General features: G+C 43.9%; 1 protein-coding gene across 12 annotated transcripts in view; it reads right to left on the reverse strand.

Annotated features, from left to right (window-relative positions):
• The window catches only part of LOC142494807 (NACHT, LRR and PYD domains-containing protein 1 homolog), a 56,799-nt gene that overhangs the window by 9,043 nt on the left and 27,761 nt on the right, over positions 1 to 19,995 (reverse strand). For 8 of the 12 annotated variants that reach the window (XR_012801585.1, XM_075599292.1, XM_075599288.1 and 5 more), the window contains 5 exons: positions 16,864 to 16,992; positions 13,603 to 13,638; positions 7,340 to 8,954; positions 2,512 to 2,598; positions 123 to 290 (listed from right to left, as the gene is read on the reverse strand). Coding sequence is in view for 11 of the 12 variants with exons in the window: in XM_075599292.1 (XP_075455407.1) it covers positions 123 to 290; positions 2,512 to 2,598; positions 7,340 to 8,954; positions 13,603 to 13,638; positions 16,864 to 16,992 (2,035 nt within the window). In the remaining variant the exon portion in view is untranslated. The remainder of the gene's footprint in view (positions 1 to 122; positions 291 to 2,511; positions 2,599 to 7,339; positions 8,955 to 13,602; positions 13,639 to 16,863; positions 16,993 to 19,995) is intronic. The other 4 variants (XM_075599293.1, XM_075599294.1, XM_075599295.1 and 1 more) reach the window with 1 other exon arrangement.

Raw genomic sequence — 19,995 nt, forward strand, 5'->3', positions numbered from 1 at the left:
ATATATAACCTGCTATACGGGGCTGGACACATATAGACATAACACACTGCTCATTTGCTGTATGAATAAAGATATTCTCTAGAGATATAGCTCTGCATAGTGCAGGGTAAGACACCACATACTGCAGCTCCCTCAGTGTGACGTTCTTCGCCAGGCTCTCATTCATTCCTTCTGTGCCTTCATCTCCGATACCATTGCGATTCAGATACAGAGTCCTCAGGCTCCTGTTCTGTTCCAGAGCTCTCCATAGTGCTTGAGCTCCAGAAGGTCCCAGCTCATTGGTCCCCAACCTGTAGGGAACAAACATTAAGAAATCCCCTCGAGTCTTCTATTGGCAGATTAGAGACGTTAAACGCGCACAGGGCGCTATTTATCTAAATATACCTGACGCAGATCTTTAAAAAAGTTTTGGACATAAAACGGTAGTAACAATGGCAAACGTGCATGAAATTACAGGTGTGTGCCGAGTAACTTCTCCATTCCTCCTTGTATAGCGGGTTATTCAATAAAGTGTGATCGTGTCCACTGGGCGCCACTGCGCAGAAACTCACATCGAAGTCAATGGGAGCTTCCAGCGATGATGCCCCGATGGCACTATCCCACTTTCATGAAGAACCTCCATTAACTCAACCCAAATGGCGAACTAATGCACATGGGGCTAAATGGGAGCAAAATAACTTCATACATCCACGATAAGATATTGCAGCTTAAAATTGCCTCTCTGTGCATGAATTTACGTTGCTCAAAAATGTAATTAGTACATAAATATATAGAAGTTATGGTGGGTGAAAAGGGCAACAAAAAACCTCCACCATTAGCATATAGCCAATAAGGAATATCACTTGTGAGCACATTCACATGTCTTAGACAGATCTGCAACCCCTGCCTTTCACAGGCCTGTCTAAGACATGACATAAATGTGCTCACAAGTGATATTCTTTATTGGATTTATCTATCTATCAAAAAGAAAGGTTCGGCTCTCAATAACAATTGGCAAACTCACCTCGGTGCATTGTAGTGAATACACAAAAATAGAGTTTAAAAAGGCACTCAAAATGTAGAAATGATGTTTCGGTCGCACTGTAAGACCTCTCTCGACATCTCAAATAGAGTGGGCCCAAAGCGATGGTCTGTGAATAAAATCGCCTTGCTTCATTTTGCGTTCCCGAGAGTGCCTTTTTAAACTCTACGTGTGTGTGTGTGTGTGTGTGTGTATGTAACAAATGACAGGGGGTGCTCAGTGCTACATCCAAATGACAAAACATACATGGTAATAATTACAAGAAATAATGCTTCAGTACTAATAATAATGCTAATACTAATAATAAAATATGTTTTTTTAGTTAGATATTTTGGCCAAAGCATCATAAGCCTGCACATCAAATCGTCAAGGTAAACCATAATAAGTGCACGTCCTACACTTTTTTAATGGTGGATCTTCTCATCTTGCTGCAGGTAAGGAATCTATCATGGTTCTTCCCCCTCATACAGAGGTATAGGGAACAGAATGCAGTGTAGTGTAGGACTTGCACTTATTATGGTTTACTTTGACGATTATTATTAGTACTGAAGCATTATTTCTTGTAATTATTACCATGTATGTCTTGTCATTTGGATGTAGCACTGAGCACCCCCTGTCGTTTGTTATATTCACTTGCCACAGCCCAGTGGCACTCTATGTGACATTACATATAGTCAAGATTAGGTGGGTGTGGGCGTTTGAGCTTGCTGGGTTTGTGTGTGCTAATATATATATATATATATATATATATATATATATATATATATATATATATTCAAAAAATAAATAGATGATACCGTTCTGTGGCTAACGAAATGCTTTTATTTGTGCGAGCTTTCGAGATACACTGATCTCTTCTTCCGGCGATGTTACAATGAATGAAGCAAGCAAAGGGTATACTTAAAAACAGTGTCTCTTGGAATGTTATCTGTGCTTGTCCCTCCCCCGGTGTGGATGAGATTGATGGCTAGAGGTGTTAAATGGTTCCTGAAAGTAAGTGATGTAAGAGTGTGTGTATCTGTGTGAATATAAATGAATGGAGAGACCACAGTGTATATAGTGCTTTACAAAAGGTGTGTGTGGAGTGGGAGTTAATATAAATGGTGTGGGTAGGTGTGGAAATGTGAGAGATTGTAGCATAACTAAAAGTGTGTGTATGTGGTCCCTATTGGTGTATAGGGATGGAAAAACAAGGAGTATTAGTATGTGTAAGAGACAGCTGTGTGTGCATACACATAGCACAGTATGTACAGACATGGCCTTTAGCGCTCATGGGAAGAGAGTTCACTTGTTTCAGTAATGACTCATAAAATTTTGATCTCTCGTATAGTATACGTGTGTATGTGTGTGTATGAATATATAGTATACACGTGTGTATACCATTTTATTATAGTGTGTAATACAATCATTGCAACTTTAATACAGTGTAAGTTCAAACAGCATAAGAAAGAGTTTCTGTTGGAAAAACATACGTTATGATCTGTACTTACGCTAACTTTTCAATAGCACATTCCTGATCCTTAAGGATATCACCCAAAAGTTCTGCGGACTCCTTAGTGAGATTGTTGGAGCTGATCCTAAGAAACACAGTATTTAGTATGAGTGAGTGTGTGATATATATGTAACATGGTATGTCCCATAGTACCTGTCTTTCCCCACATAGTATATCTGCTATGTAAGTCCTGTTAAGTTCCAGGCAGTAGCAGGTTCATCTATGGGCCAGTGACCCCCCCCCCCCCCCCTTCTGCTTCCCTTGAAAGTGAAGAAAGAGAGGTGGTGACTCATAGCCTGTGTACAGCCCCTTGGAGGTGGGTACAGTCAGTCTATGAGCCCGCCCTTCCAGAGTTTTCTAAGGGGAGTAGCTAAAAGTTCGAGAGTCTGACTTTGCTCCCCAAGGAGAGAGGAAGGAGCTATCAGTCTTCTCCATCGGGGGAAAGCATGCTCACTCTAGGCCGGCTGGCCTAGAGATCATCAAGACCAAGGCCCATGATACCAGGCAAGCACCATCTAGAGGTCCTGGGACTTCAGAGATATTATGCTGCTATGAAGAGCTGCTGCAACAATAAATTCAGTTCTGTGATACCTCTGCCTGGCGTCAGTTCCTGGGTAGGAGGGGTGAGGAGTGCAGTGGTGGGGACTGACACCCATATGCCATGAGTTCCATCACGGCTGGAGGCGCTGAAACCACGAGTAAGAAGAACCCAGAGATCTGTCTAAGCCTTTCCTGTTCCTGTCTCATTACCAACTAGCAGACGACGCAGTACTCCTGCAGCCTAATAGGTATAGCACCACACACCTGGTAATATGGGTGGATCCCCAGGGATGGGTCCCTATGTGAGATAGGGGGGGGGAACCGTGTTACATATATATGTAACATGGTATGTCCCATAGTACCTATCTTTCCCAACATAGTGTATCTGTTATGTAAATCCTGTTAAGTTCCAGGCAGTAACAGGTTAATCTATGGGCCAGTGACCCATCTTCTGCTTTCCTTGAAAGTGAAGGAAGTAAGGTGGTGACTCGTGGCCTGTGTACAGCCCATGAGAGGTGGCTACCGTCCATGAGCCCGCCCCTTCCAGAGTTGTCCCAGGAGGAGCATCAAAATTAGAGCAGTCTTGCTCTCTCTGACGAGGAGAGAGCATGGGCTGTCAGCCTCTCCCATTGTGCAGATGAGCTGGCCCACTTTAGGTCTAAAGGCCAACAGAACACCAAGACTCAAGGCCCATACTACCGGGCAGGCACCATCCAGAGTTCCTGGGACTTTGGAAAGTATGATATGCTGTAAGAAGAAGCTGCTGCAGGATGAGTAATAAAGCTGTGTGTTCACCATACCTCTGCCTGGGTGTCATTTCCTGGGCAGGAGGGGTAATGAATGCAGTGGTGGGAGCTGACATCCTACATCCTAGGATCCCATTGTGACGATCGAGAGGATTTGGCCCGGGATTAAAGGGGTTGTACCCCAATTGGCCACCCTCTACCCTCACCTGGGAAGCAAGAGGTTAACTGGACTGAGGTCCAGAAATGTGTTTTTACCTCGCTTCAATATCCAAATGCTTATTCCCCTGTGTAACTGTATTGTGTTATCCTAGTGTTTGCACCCACACATACACCAGGGTTGATGCGGGAGGGAAAGGGTTAAGTTAAAACAGTGATTCTAGCCCTTTGTTTAAATTACTCTCAAAGATGCCTGCCTACTAAGGATTGCAAATGGTCAGGAGAGCGACCAAATGTTTAGGAAACAGCCCTGATCAAAGGCTAATTGTCTAATTGTTTATGCTGGGCCCAGGAACTGACTAGTTTAAGTGTGATACTTCACACTAAACACTGGAAGCCCAAAATCTGCTTCAAAGACTTTTGCTAGCCTTTTCGGCATCTAGGGTTAAGAGATGAGTTTGACATGGTATTTAAGTCAGAGTCACCCCTTACTCAAATGTCTTCATGTATAGGGCTTCATGTCTTTCATGTCCTCATGTCTTCATGCCTGTGTCCTCATGCATGAGTCTTCATTCATGGGCTGCATGTATTGCTGTATGAACTGCCAGTCCAGATGTGACTGTTTCATAATTTCCATCTTTAAGTAAGTGTCCATATTTTGCCTGTTATTTGTATATTTTGTGTGTTCACCTTTATCAAGGAATAAATTATATTTTATCATATGTAAGTCTCGTCCCAGTTCAACCCAGTTATATATATTATATATTTTTGGTGTACTATTAATAGCCTGTCACAAAGCTCCCGTCACACCCATCACAGCTGGAGGCGCTGTACCATGAAACGAAGCTCACGTAAGAGATCCTAAGCCTGTCCTGTTGCTCCATACCATCGCGGCAACTCAGTTTCTCCTGACCTCACAGGTATGCTCAGCACCATACTTATACCAGCCATGTAGCAGCATGTAGAATCTCCCAGAGGAAGGGGGAAACGGGGTTACATAGGCTATATATATATATATATATATATATATATATATATATATATATATATACAGTATATATATATATATATATAGCCTAAGAAACACAGTGTTTAGTATGTGTTAAGGGATGTGTGTAATATATATTAGTGCATTGACATTGATAAAAAAACAAAAACTTTGTGTGTGTGATCACCAATAAGACGTTGCGTATCAATATGAATGCACTAGAGCGGGAGTAGCAAACTTCAGCCCCTTGATGAAGTCACTTTGCGTGACGAAATGCGTAGGGACGTGGTGACGTCATCACGCACGGGTAGCGACACGTGGTGTTCCTGGACTCGTAGCAGCCGAGACGCACTACACAGCACAGCCAGCTGACTTTTCCCTGCTGTATACTGAAGCAGTGACGGAGGTTAGCCACACAGGCTCTGTGAGGCATAGAAATAAGGCGTCAGTTTGATACTTGAGCTGCATAAGTCTGCAGGAGGCTTACAACTAGTCAGGTGCATTCAGCATTTGCAGGGCTCCTCTACCCCCACTGATGACATCACAAGAGATTTCTCTCCCATGAATGTGTTGTTTTAAAATCTTGTAAGTGTTATTCCTTGGGACCATTTTTGCTCAAATAAATTACCTACTTTTATACACAGATTTACGCTATGGAGCTTGCGCTTCTCTTTGTTTTGTGTCTTTAGGTTTACAGTGGTTGGCTACACCACTCTTCTGAAGAGGCAAAGTGTTCCATAGAACTGGTTTGCTGAATTTTGAACCTCTCTGAATTTATCATCAAGTGGAACTATTCGGACACATCAAACTCTAATTAAGTTATTTATATTATATTATCTTATTGTTCACCCTCAATATCTATTTTATATGTTATTAGAATAGGAATTTAATTGATTATATATATATATTTTATTTACTAATTTAATCACTTAATCTGCACAGTTTTCTATCTAATTATACCCCCACCCTAGCGCTACATTTTTTTGTGTGTTGTGAGATATATATATATATATATATATATATATCCTAAGAAACAGTGTTTAGTATGAGTGATGTGTGTAATATATATTAGTGCATTGATATTTATATAAAAAAAAACTGTTTGTGTGTGATCACCAACAAGACGTTGCGTATCAATGTGAATGCACTAGAGCGGGAGTGGCAAACTTCAATCCTCAATGGCCACCAACAGGTCAGGTTTTAAGGATATCCCTGCTTCAGTACAGGTGGCTCAGTCAGAATGATATGATGGGTGGGCCTTGCCTGGAAATTCTCTGTTACTCGGTTGTTTTTTGTGGCGGTTCTTATTATGACATGTTAATTAAAGCGGTGGCCTTCCCTTCCAGCTTCAGTGTGAGTGTGGTTATTCGTAGGATGTCAGGTGTCGGTAATTCTGATGCCTATCCGGTAGAAAACCGGAGGTAATACCGGACACGTATGTGGGGGCTATTTGTGTGTGTGTGTGTGTGTGTGTGTGTGTGTGTGTGTGTGTGCCTTGACTGCTGCTGAGCACGCTTCAAAGTCAATTTTGTTTGTCTCCCCAAGTGCCAAGCTTGGGAGAACATACGTGCACAAAGGCAATCCTTTTGGGTGTGGGGGGGGGGGGGGGGGGGGGAATCATCCACCTCTTTGTTACCTCCCTTCCCTCTCCCCTCTCCCCCCTCCTTTTGTTTCCTTTCCCCCCCCTCCCCTTTTTTTCCTTCTCCCATATTCCTTTTTATTCTCCCTGCCCTCTGCCTTGCTGTCCCCAGTATCATCCACACTCCTACCTGCAGTATTATGTATTATTTATTTATTTCCATTTTCAATGTTGTGTTTTCTGTACATTCATAGTAAGACTGATATAGTGGCAGCCGACCCTTTCACTTGCAGAGGATCGCAGCGAAGCAGGTTCCCAGCGGAAGAGAGCAGGACTATTGAGGACTATAGGTGCGCTATTGCAGGGCAGATACTGGAAGGAGGGTGTGTGACATCACAGCGCTGGGGCGCGCTCCTCCCCCGTACCCTCGGCGATCCCGTCAACCGCCGCAACCACCCGCAGTCTCCCCCCCCCCCCCCCTCGCACCACCAGCGCTTGCCGGGCACTTGCGCATTCCCGCACTCAGCGGAGGCGAGGGGAACAAGGGGAAAGCCCAGAGGGCTACATAAGCATACTCCGGTCCCCTTGTGCGCTGCTGCAAACTGGGGCGGGTAACAGACAGGAGTAGGAGGGGCAGTGGGCAGTGAAGGCCCCGCCCCCGCAGCAAGCAGACAGCACAGAGAAGAAGCAGCACGGAGCTTGAGCTCCTTGGCTGCCCGTGCACAGCGTCTGCCCACCCCCAGGTTTCCCCCCCTAAATAATCTTGCGCGCCCCCCAGTTTGCGCACCGCTGACATAGATAATACTTTGTAACTTACAAGACGTATTTGGTGTTGCAGATTATTCCTTCTAATGTCTTTACCCCTCGGTCCCTCAGCCCGCAGAGCTGCAGTTCCGCCTTGTCCAACCTGGAGTTTATCAGGCAATACTGCAGGGCTTGGATGTCTATGTTGCTCAGTGGGGTATTGCACAAGAGGACATTCTTGAAGGAAGGGGACACTGTGTTTCTCACCTCATCATCATGCAGTTCAAATATGTAGTGGATAAGTTTCAGTAGGTTATGGCTGGAAGGCTCTGGGTTCATTTTAGTTTTGAACCACTCCACCAGGGCCTCTTTAACGTGTTCTTTCAATGTAGGCTGGTTATTTAATAGGCTGTTATAATCTGGGTACATCAAAAGTCTCATAAAGAACTTGACGAAGTTATGGAATCTTGCGGTATGCTCACTAACAATAAGTTGTATGAGTCCGTTGTTTCTGTTCCTGGGATGATTGTTCTCACAAGTCCAGAAATCCAGACATTCCTTTAAATCCTCTCCAGCCTGGATTTCCCACACACAGTGGATGGCAGCTAACATGTTTTGTAAAATATCACGTTGATACTCATTGCACTTACCACACTTATCATTGTTATACAGGGCCTTACCCCACTTGTCCATGAGAATGTCTTCAGGAACCCCCATTGTGTTTTGCTCTCTTTGAACAAGGTTTTTATAGGACACTTTTGCCATTTGTTTGAATTTATCTTCATCAAGTTCTTTGCCATTCATCTCTTTTAAACTTTTTAGCAAATTATGGATTAATACCTCATTGAGGGTGAATAATTTCTCCAATTGGTTTTCCAAATGTATATTCTCTGACCTGTCCAGGAGATTATACACAATTAAAATAGACAAAGGTGTTGAAGTGTAATCTGACAACTTCATTTCCTTTATCTTATTAATTATATCATCTGATCTCACACTTTTTGCAGTGATTCTTTCATAGTACTCCTGAGTCTCGGGATCAGTAAAGTCTTGGATAACAAATGCCATTGGGCAATTTTTGCCTAATTCTCTCAGTGAATCCAAACGGGAAACAACCAACACATTTGTTTGGGGGAGAAGATCTTTGGTAATGATTTTTGTCACTAGGGTGCTCAAATCAAAGGGAGTATTGATATCATCATTTGAATCGAAATGGCTATGCTCAACACAATGTAGTTCATCAATCCCATCAAGAATAAGGAGCACATCATGTGGGTCACTGTTAAGAACTGAAGAGGGAGCCTCGCACCCGCATCTCTCTTCTACAAGCTCTTTCACACTAACTTGTTGCTTGGAGGACTTCATGTTCCTCAAGGATAAGTACACAATACATTTATATTCTAGCGCCCCTCCCAGCGCCCATTTCCTTAGAAGCCATCTGCAGAGGCAACTCTTGCCTGTTCCAGAGTCTCCCACCAGCAGCATTCTCTCCGACATCTTCTTACTCTGTGGGGTGAACAATTGTTCTGAGCTTATGGTCTTCTTGTCTTCAAAACCTTGCTTATATTTCCCATGAGTTGTACGGAGCGTACGTCCATCCACAATACGCAGTTTTCTTGGGACAAGAAGGTGATCCTTCTGAGAAACCATTTTTTGCTGAATAAATTCTCTGTATTTTTCAATAAGCCCTATAAAATAAAACACAGCATGAGAAAGAGGTGTATGATAGCTCTAGAAAGGAAATGGAACCACAGAACCAGCAAAGTCCTTTGTTCTGTTTAAGCCTTTAGAGAGGGTTTATTTTGGAAGTCTCTGGTTAATAGTGGTTAATAGTGCCATAGCTAGGGCAGGTCCTGGCTCCTGGTGAGACCAGGTCTGATTACAGAATTCACAAGCCCACCCTGCCCCTCTCTGTGATGTCAGGGTGCTGCCCCTCTTCTTAAGAAACAGCCATCAAAAGTGTGGCACATTATTCAGACTCTTCAATTGAAACGTTTTAAAACTGTTGCATATTTCAATACAAATTAGTTATGTTCAGGTGCAAATAAACAATTTATTTGCATTGGGGTTTTGGCAAAGGGGGGAAATTGCAATAATGCTGGTGATATGCTCGTCATTTTCCCTCCAGGAACAAAATGGTCTATTACAGATATCAAGCATATAATGACTTTGAATATGTACCTACAATAGCAACTTGGGGAGAGGAGGGATAAATAGCTGATTATATTAACCTCTTGTTACCCAGTGGTAATAAAGACATACACATTATATGTCTTGATAACCACCATGTCTATAAAGGGGTTAATCGCCCTTAATTTAATACCCCAACACTAGCGTAACTAGCCTCTCCTTGAATGCCAATTATCGACCACTCACCTCAGCACAAACACACACACATACTCACCTCAGCACACTAATACACATTATTTAATCATGGACGCATTCTGAATATCTGGATTAACATTCTGATTTATTTCTTCAAACAGGTATGTTTCCTTGAGCAGAAGTCTCCTACCATCAATTGCAAGAGAAATTAAGATTTAATTGACTATTGGGGTATGTTTCCTTAAGCAGAATTGGCAAAACCCCTCCCTTAATTGTTATTCAATTGCATGTGAATAGAGTATTTAAGACAGACTTTCTTATCTCTGACCCATCTTAAGTGTCCCAGTTAAAGTGTGTGGCAGAGTTAATTTTGGAGGTGACGATTGGAGGAAGATCGGGACACTGCACAACAACTTTCCAACTGTGAGAACCTAACATTGCAAAAGCTGTGATTCTTTGTACTCTTCCTGTCCTCCAATAACTTGGAATCTCTCCTCCTGCATCTCACTATGCCCTCCCTATTGATTTTTCTGTTTACTCACTCCTTTGTGAACGTCTCTGTTCTCTCCAACTTCCCCACTGCACCATTATTTATACACCTCTCTCCCAACAACTTCTTTACCCCTCAATAAAAAACACCCCCACAAATCCTCTATTCACACCCTCTACCTACTCCTTCCTGCTGCTAGGGATCTCCCCTAAGCCTGAAGCCAGACATGCACACCTGATTTCACCCATGCCTCCCTGCCATCTCTTCCCCTGTAAAGTGTGTTAACCCTTAAGTTATTTGACTAACCTTAAAACTTGCCCCACAAATCAAGCATCCCAATAGCCTGCACTCATGGTTAGCCATTGTGGCCAAGCACTGCCATCTACAGCACTTATTCCTTCACCTACTGTCTCTGTAAGTTCCCTATCAAACCTCTTAGATTGTAAGCTCTTCGGGGCAGGGATTTCCTTTCCTATTGTGTGATTGCTGAGTACACTTTTGGCGCTATATAAATAAAGACATACAATACATTCACTTTAGCACACAAAACACACTCACCTCAGCACACAAAACACACTCACCTCAGCACACCAATACACACTCGCCTCAGCATGCAAGCACACACACACCTCAGCACACACACCTCAGCACACATGCACACTCACCAATACTCACATACACACACTCCCCTCAGCACATAAACACACTCCCCTCAGCACACAAACACACTCCCCTCAGCACACAAACACACTTACCTCAGCACACAAACACACTCACCTCAGCACACTAATGCACACTCACCTCAGCATGCAAGCACACACACTCCCCTCAGCACACAAACACACTCCCCTCAGCACACAAACACACTCCCCTCAGCACACAAACACACTCACCTCAGCACACAAACACACTCACCTCAACACACAAACACACTCACCTCAGCACACTAATGCACACTCACCTCAGTGGCGTAACTAGCGTGCCGCTAAACCCTGCAATGAGAAGGGGGGTAGTGGGGGCCCGAGAACGAGTGAGGGCCCGAGAACGAGTGAGGGCCTAGCCAGTCGGTGCTGAAAGTTGGAGCCCAACTTCCACGCATGGCAGCTGCTGGCACCACTGTTGCCTCTCTGCTTGCTGCGGGCCTGGGACATGGGCCTCACTTCGCAGCCAAGTCCTCCTCCCCTTTGCCCATTTCAATTTTCCCTGGCACAAATTGCCCCGCCACGTGACGCAACTGGAAGTTGGGCAAGTGTGAACTTTCGCCCACGTCACGTGGCCATTTCAGCTCTGTATTCAGCCTGCAGTTCCCACCAATGTGACATGACCAAGCTTAAAGCAGGCCGATCCACACCCCCATTGAAAGAGAGGGACTGGGATACAGGGGGGGGGGGGAAGAGGGGGATAGTTAGTGGGGAGAAAGATATAGATGGAGGAGGGCGAGTGACCTGGTGTGAGAGAGGGGTGGGGGGTAGTGTAAGAGAAAGAAAGGGGGACTCGCAAGGCCGCCCCTAGTAAAAACTATATTTATATTGTGTTTATTATTTGGGGGGCCTTTAAAAATGTTGTGGGGGGGGGGCAATTAATGTAACTAGGTCACTGACTCACCTCAACACACCAACACTCACCTCGGCACACAAATACACTAACACTCTGGCATTTTGCATTTGTAGGAGGTATGAAACGATCTTAGTTGTCCCTGTAGGAGATGAGTGCAGAGGTGCGACCAGGGAGACATAGTTGGGGGAAATAAACCGTGGCTTTTATTCAGCCCGTAGCATCAAACAATACGTCTTTAAGAAAGCAACCAAATAAATAAACATCATATCCCTGTGTAAGGGCTAATTCACTCTCACACCCCCTATCTGCAGGGCTGGGAGGATAGGCCTCTTGCCAACCTATGAAACCAAAGAGGTACCTGGAAACAGGGGGCCCTTTATGTCAGTCTCTCGGACTGGGTTGGTGTCCATTGGGGGACCACCCTCTGATGCGTTCCAGGGTTTGCTGGGCCCTGGAATAAGGTGTGGTTCCTGGTGATCTTGCTGGCCGCACAGTCCTGTGCTCAAGACCATTTGATCCTGGGAATCTGTTCTGACAACACAGTCCCTCTGTGCTCAAGAGATCTTTCCTGCAGTGTACGCAGGAGGCTTTTCTACCTGTCTGATGAGCCAGGTGGAGCCTGGTTAATTGTCTCTAGCTGCAATTAACCAGCTCCCTGCTGGACTCCTCAGCCACATACAGGCTTCCTATTTCATGCCCTATTTAGACAGGGGTTAAGGCCCAGTCACAGTCACTATGAAAAATGTAATAAACATGTTCCAAAAATGGAAAAATATTTTATATTGAAGTAAAAGAAAAACAGATGAGTGCTATGAATAAGCAAACATACAAGTGCTTAACTTATCTAGTGCTTATTCGTAGCACTAATTTGGGTTTCTTTTACTTCAATATAAAATTATTTTCCATTTTGGAACAACTTTTTTGCGGTAGTATCTTTTCTTTAAATTTGCACTGTTAGATGTTTTGAGCCACCTTACTATACCCACTGCATTTGTCATGATCCTAGTCACATATTGATATTCTTATTTTTCCATCATTTGGAACACCTGGTTGCGGTAATGTAACATACTGTAGTTGGTTTAGAGCACACTACACTACGCCTTGTTCTCCACTACTCCATGAACAAATGTAATGTTACCTAAAGAAACAAAACCCTTAACAACTTATCCCAATGCAAGAAGAGTAGTTCAGAGGATTCAAGAATGAGGACACGCAGCACCCAGTGAGACCAAGAAGTTCGGGCAGCGGAGAAGCTAACCAGCTATCGGAAATCTCACTGGCTGGTCCATCGCCACTGACTTTGCAGATCAAGGCTGTTACTGCAATTACTCAGCCGCCTGGCAAATTGTAACTGAAACCAAACAAGTCACTTAAAGATGCAGAAGATGTTGAATATTGTGTGCGAAAAGCTCACGGCTACAAAGGATGGAAAAAAGGACCAGATTTATATACACAAAAAACACCAATACTAATGGCAGTTCGGATTTATTTGTGCAACTACTGCCCCGGGTTTGTAGCGGTGGGATTTTGCCACATTATCCCCTTTGCTTTTCACGCTTGAGAGTGATGTAAATGTGAACATATTTTGCAGATAATACAAAGACCTTCACAATCAGCGAAGTTAAAAGACCCTAAACATTTACAACCAGGAAGAAAAGGAGACTCAGTATAAGACAGATACGATATCCTCACGGGTATCAAAAAGGTGCAAAGAGGAAGTCGTTTTTTTAGCACAATTGGGCATTGCAGAATGTGTTGCACGCCCCTTGGGACCCCATTGTGTTTCTTCATAGATAACCTCGGATAACATTGCTAAATTGTTTGTAAAGCTAACGGGACAATTGTAACCCCTGATTACCAGTATTTACACAACTGTCTTTTATTAATGTCCTTGCTGGTCCTAACCTGCCAGATTCAAAATTGTATTTACATATATGGATAAATGATAAAACATGTTTTTTTACCTGATGATTGATCCTCTTCCAGTAGGGGTGTATTCTCTGGAAAGAGATAACAATTTATGTGATATCATTTCAATGTGATAATAACAAACGATGTATTGGGAAGATGTGGAATACCTCGCTCAAAACCCCTAGATAGAAACTGTGTGCTGCCTGGGAATGAATGTAATATATCTGGATATGTGTACTATGTTGGCTAAACAAAGCACACTGAAATGGTCCCTATGAGTGGCGCACTGCAGACCAGAATGTTATTATATTAAGGTCAAAATATGCGACTAAATGTAAGCAGTTAAAATAATTTTATTAATAAACATAATTGTCAAAATAAAAATATAGATCCTTATTCAGAGGAATAGGATATATATGAGATCCCGTAGGTGACATTTTGTATGTACCTGGTAATCTGTGTATACAATCTAAAGAAGTCTGAGTACAAATACATATAAATATGATTAACCCTATATTCAGTTGTGAATATCTGAATAGGGAAAATAATAAAGATACTTCCTATACACGATCTCTAAATGCCACTATACTAGTGGTTGTACAATGAGCACTTTCCTGTAAGGAGATAAATGCCTCCTATATGAAAAAATGCTGCAAGGATAACTGAACCCTTCCTATGTAGTCTGTACAGATCTGTAGAATACTCTTGTTCCACTGCTGCAGTACATCATCACCTGACTCCAACTATGTGCTTCTCCAACTCACAGCTCCAAACAATAGCAGCTGCTTTAAGTGCCTATTGTAAAGGGTAATCATTGGGCTGATATTGTATTTTAGGAACGATATCCAATATTGTAATTAGGCAATCCCTGCTGGTTTAATCATTTTTTAGAATATGAAGTAATTTTCCTGTATGGTATTATGCAGTGGATGTGAGTGTTGAATCTGCTGTTTCCATCCATATGCGCAAGTTCCCTACTAGCCAATAGGAGACGAGTGCAGTATACTTAAGAGTAGTGAGGGGAGGAAGATGCTACACTCCTGACGAAGCAAGTTAACCCTATCTTGCGAAACGCGTTGAGTGGAAGAGGAGGAGGAGGCAATCCGTTCCCGGTTGATCACGACGCCAGACGCCGACTCCAGTCAAGCTGCACGAGAACCCCAGCGGCCGCTTGTGGGGACCGTCAGAGACTGCCAGAGACGCACACCGGACAGCATTGGCTGTAAAGATACCCTTATGTGCCCTGAGTGGCAGTACAGAGTGTGAGTACGCCCTCAGGAGGGCTTTTTTATGTGTCATTTATTAAAGGTGTTTTATATTACTACATCATCAGCCCCTTCTTTGTCTCCTTCCCCCCCCCCTTCCCGTTTTTCTTCCCCACCAGCTCTAGTTGGCTACCAGGCAGTTCATCATCTGAAGCTGCTGCAGAACACCATTGGTCAAATCTAGGACACACTCCCTCATCCCTTGCGTTTTCTGTTCTCTAGAGGATTGTGGCTTTTTCCTCTTAAGGTTGAGTGGTCCTTTGATTATATATATTTTATTGTTGTTACCTTTTTTATATTGCATATTTTCCCTTTCTTGCATATATTTTTTCACCACTGGGTGGTGCTGTGGCACTGTATTAAGGAAGCGCCGGGCAGCTTATTTCTGTTTCCTGCTTTGTTTAGCCAACTATCCAGATATATAACAAACAATGTATACATTTTTGGGCACAATGGCTGTAAGGCAATGACAATAACCCTTGAGTGTATTTGTGTCAGTTTCCTCCTTTTACTGAGACTTCCATAGAAATTAAAGCAGCAATAAACGTAACTAACCCCCTTGGGACCGGGACTCCGCTGGAGCTGTGCTACACTATTTTCCGCCCTGGGGACCTCCCGGTTAATGAGATTCTTCTCAGTGAAGCTACCTGGATTACATCCTGATTTTTAAAGGGGATTTAAATGACTGTCCAATAGGAAGCCGCAACCATTGATGTGTCAGCTTCCTATTGGCCCGAGATTTAGCAGCCATTTGAAAACCAGTGACCTCACGGGTAGGTATATCAAAAACACAGAGGGGGTCCTGGAAATGAAATTAGCAGGGTTTAGTTCTGGCGAACACTCCCTCTTGTAAAAAAAATGGGGAGTAAAAAAAATAAATACTAAATACTAATAATACTAATAATGATGTGTTACACAAAACATAAGCACAAGAAAATGGACCAATTTTACACGGATTTTTAGCTGGGAATTTGTAAGCAGCTCCACACCTGGTTTCTTAAAACTAAAATAATGTTCCCATTATAATATGGGTGTTGCATAAACCTACGGGGACTTCCAAAGCTGGAGCAAAGTACCGGTGGAGACGAAAGAAAATGAACCCCTCTCTGTGTTACATTTCCTCTAAAGATGATGAATCAACCAATCATTAAGAAATTCTGAGCGGCTCCTCCAGAAGGTGACATCTCAAGATAGAGTATATATCATCGGGATAGTGTGTTTCTCGTCCTGCCGTTTGGTACCTGGGGTTTATCATGCTAAGACTGAAAACTACTGCACACTTCTATTTAAATAATCTCAATACTTCGTTTTATTTACTGTATTTGGGAAGAATTGTAAAATCCACATAACTTACTGTACTCTCAGTAGTTCCTACGCGGAGGACGGTTGCGTTTGGTGGTTGGTGTAGAAATGTTGTTCGTACTTAGCACATATTCTTAACCAGTCAGATTGACATTACTTTAGACATAGCATCATTTTTATGTAGCGTTTTTTTCGCAAATGTATTAATGAATTTTGTGTACAATTGAATTTTTTTTTAAACTAGGTCAAATGCAGTTTGGTCATGTAACCTTGCACATCGGACACACGCACGCACGCACGCACACACACACACACACACACACACACACACACACACACACACACACACACACACACACACACACACACACACACACACACACACACACACACACACACACACTACAATGAACATTTTGCACAGTTCACAAACCTTTATTTCCTAGTGGAAAATGTGTGCCAGATGTGAACACTTATATTTGAGGTAAATATGAGACAAAATAAATAGTGCAAATCAAACAAACAGTTATTAGCCTCAGCATATCCTGTAATCACCATACTAATATTAGCCATTGTGTTTCCAGCATAGTTCGTCCCAATTCTGGAACTCTGCACCAGCACTAAAACAAGAATAGAGCCATTGTGCCTTTTCTGAAGTAAACACACAAATGTCATAATTACTACATATGTTATTAACCCTTTTATCTCATCTGATTCATTCAACATCAGAAAGGAAATCCTCCTTACCTCCTTTTTTACTTCCACGTTTCTTCCACATTATTATCATGATTGTGACACATACAGCCACTGCCACGGCCACGGCCACGGCCACGGAAATCACCCCAAACCAGATATCATTTCTAGATTCAGGAATATCTGAAAATTAAAATACATAATTTACTAAATATAACTATATATAAAAGGAGCCCTGAGTGAAGGCAGCGACTCTGAAATCACTGGCACTGACGAAGCCCGTCTCAAACCCCAGCGCCTGCTTCCTGGGGCTGTGTCATTGTATCTCCCTGTGCCACAGACACCAACATTAGATTTTGTTATGTAAAGTGTGTTTTATTTGGGGCTCCCCGAGTAAAACAGGCTGTGTGTGTGTGGTGCGTGTGATAGATATATATATATATAAACAAATAGTCGATACCGTTATGTGGCTAACGAAATGCTTAACTCAGCAGAGCGCAAACTGGGTGGGGCGCAAGATTGTTTAGGGGGGCGCAGGCGATTTTGCCAAAAGCAGGGAGAAAGCAGTCGGTAGCTGTAATTTCTCCTTCAGCCATTAGGTGGCGCTGTGCTACACAGCTCATGCAGCACAGGCTTTGCCTTGCTGAATGCAGCTGATAAGGTGTGGGTGTCATGGAGAGGGGGGGCAAAGAGAGACATGGATAGGTGGGAGGGGGTAAAAGAGAGACATGAAGAGGTGGGAGGGGGTGAAGGAGACATGGAGAGGTGGGAGGGGGGTAAAAGAGAGACATGGAGAGGTGGGAGGGGGTTGAAAGAGACATGGAGAGGTGAGAGGGGGGTGAAAGAGAGACATGGAGAGGTGGGAGGGGGGTCAAAAGAGACACGGGAGGGGGTGAAAGAGACATGGAGAGGTGGGAGGGGGTGAAAGAGAGACATGGAGAGGTGGGTGAGAGACATGGAGAGGTGTGTGAAAGAGAGACATGGAGAGGTGGGAGGGGGGTGAAAGAGAGACATGAAGAAGTGAGCGAGAGACATGGAGAGGTGGGTGAGAGAGAGACATGGAGAGGTGGGTGAAAGTGAAACATAGGGGTGAGAGAAATATTGGGGGGAAATGGGAGAGAAAGACACTGGGGGGAAGGTGAGACACCCTGGGGGAAGGTGAGAGAAACACTGGAGGGAAGGGAGACACACACACACACACTGGCTGGTGGGAGAGAGAGGCACTTGGGGGAGGGAAAGAGAGAGACACTGGGGGAGGGAGAGAGAGACACTGGTGGGAGGAAGAGACACACAATGGCTGGAGTGAGAAACACTGAGGGGGAATGAGAGAGAGACAGTAGGGAGAGGGAGAAAGAGAGAGACACACAGGGGGGAGGGAGAGGGAGAGAGAGAGTGGGGGAGGGAGGGAGAGAGACACTAGGGGGAGGGAGAGTAAGAGACACACACTGGGGGGAGGGAGAGCTAGAGTGGGGGGAGGGATAGAGACACTGGAGAGGGAGTGAGAACACCCTCTTTGAGGGAGAGGGAGTGGCTCAGTGAGTATAGACACTGACTGGCACTGAGTGTGAAGCAGGGGAGCCTGGTTCAATTCCCGGTGTCGGCTCCTTGTGACCTTGGGCAAGTCACTTTATCTCCCTGTGCCTCAGGCACCAAAACCATAGATTGTAAGCTCTACGGGGCAGGGACCTGTGCGTGCAAAATGTCTCTGTAAAGCGCTGCATATAACTAGCAGCGCTATACAAGAACATGCTATTATTATTATTATTTGAATTCTATGGTTTTACATATCAGGACATAATAACAATCATCTGTTCCTTAGCAGGTCTAAAAATTAGGTAAATACAACCTCAGATGAACAACAACACATGACATATTACACCGTGTCATGATTTATTTAACCAAAATAAAGCCAAAATGGAGAAGCCATGTGTGAAAAACCAAGTACACCTTATGATTCAATAACTTGTAGAACCACCTTTCGCAGCAATAAACTGAAGTAATCGTTTTCTGTATGACTTTATCAGTCTCTCATATCGTTGTGGAGGAATTTTGGCCCACTCTTCTTTACAACGTTGCTTCAGTTCATTGAGGTTTGTGGGCATTTGCACAGCTCTCTTAAGGTCCCGCCACAGCATTTCAATCAGGTTGAGGTCTGGACTTTGACTAGGCCATTGCAACACCTTAATTCTTTTCTTTTTCAGCCATTCTGTAGTAGATTTGCTGCTGTGCTTGGGATCATTGTCCTGTTGCATGACCCAATTTCGGCCAAGCTTTAGCTGTCGGACAGATGGCCTCACATTTGACTCTAGAATACTTTGGTATACAGAGGAGTTCATGGTCGACTCAATGACTACAAGGTTCCCAGGTCCTGTGGCTGCAAAACAAGCCCAAATCATCACCCCTCCACCACCGTGCTTGACAGTTGGTATGAGGCGTTTGTGCTTATATGCTGTGTTTGGTACTTCTCTTTCACAATCGACTGACTTGTCTCATCTCTTGCCGAGTTATCATCAACTCCAAATGCACTCCATGGCACTTCTCTTTTACAGTCGACGGACTTGTCTTTAATTTTTGCAGCGTTCTCCTCACCTCCAAATGTACACCATGGTACCTCTTATCCACAGTCAACAGACTTGAAAATTTGGGCCTTTCTTTCTTGACTCATTAACTTACTCTGACGGGAGTACCGTTGAACAATCCGTGAGGTCTTTCTCAGTTTACGATCATGGACACACTTACGTCCCATTTGCGACTGCTTCTTCACAGCGGCTGCCCTCATGGCAAGGAATCTACTTTGGGTCCCACGGGCACTGCAGTCATGCTTACCGGAGTGCTTCACTTGTTCAGGCGGCTCAAATTTTGTAATCTTGTTTTGCAGTTGAGTGGTTTCCCCAAGCTCTCACTGTACCCTTGTCTTCGCCGGGCATTAGTTTCTGTAGGATACGGACGTTTGGGCTGTTTTCCTTTTTGGGACGTTTTCCTTTTTCTCCAGCTTTGTCTGAGGAACCTCCTGCTGGGCAGCAGTAGAGTCCAACGTAGTGTCCCGCTCAGTCTTCAGAGCCTCAAGCTCCTCCTCCAGGTCACGCTTTTGTATCTCTACCATCTTGCGGCCAGTACGCTCAGACTCCAGAACCCTCTGTAGGTCTTGAAGCTGTCCTCCTGCATTTCTTCTTTCACTCAGTGCAG

This window comes from Ascaphus truei, chromosome 5 (assembly GCF_040206685.1).
Source record: "Ascaphus truei isolate aAscTru1 chromosome 5, aAscTru1.hap1, whole genome shotgun sequence".
In the NCBI taxonomy this organism is placed as follows: Eukaryota; Metazoa; Chordata; class Amphibia; order Anura; family Ascaphidae; genus Ascaphus; species Ascaphus truei.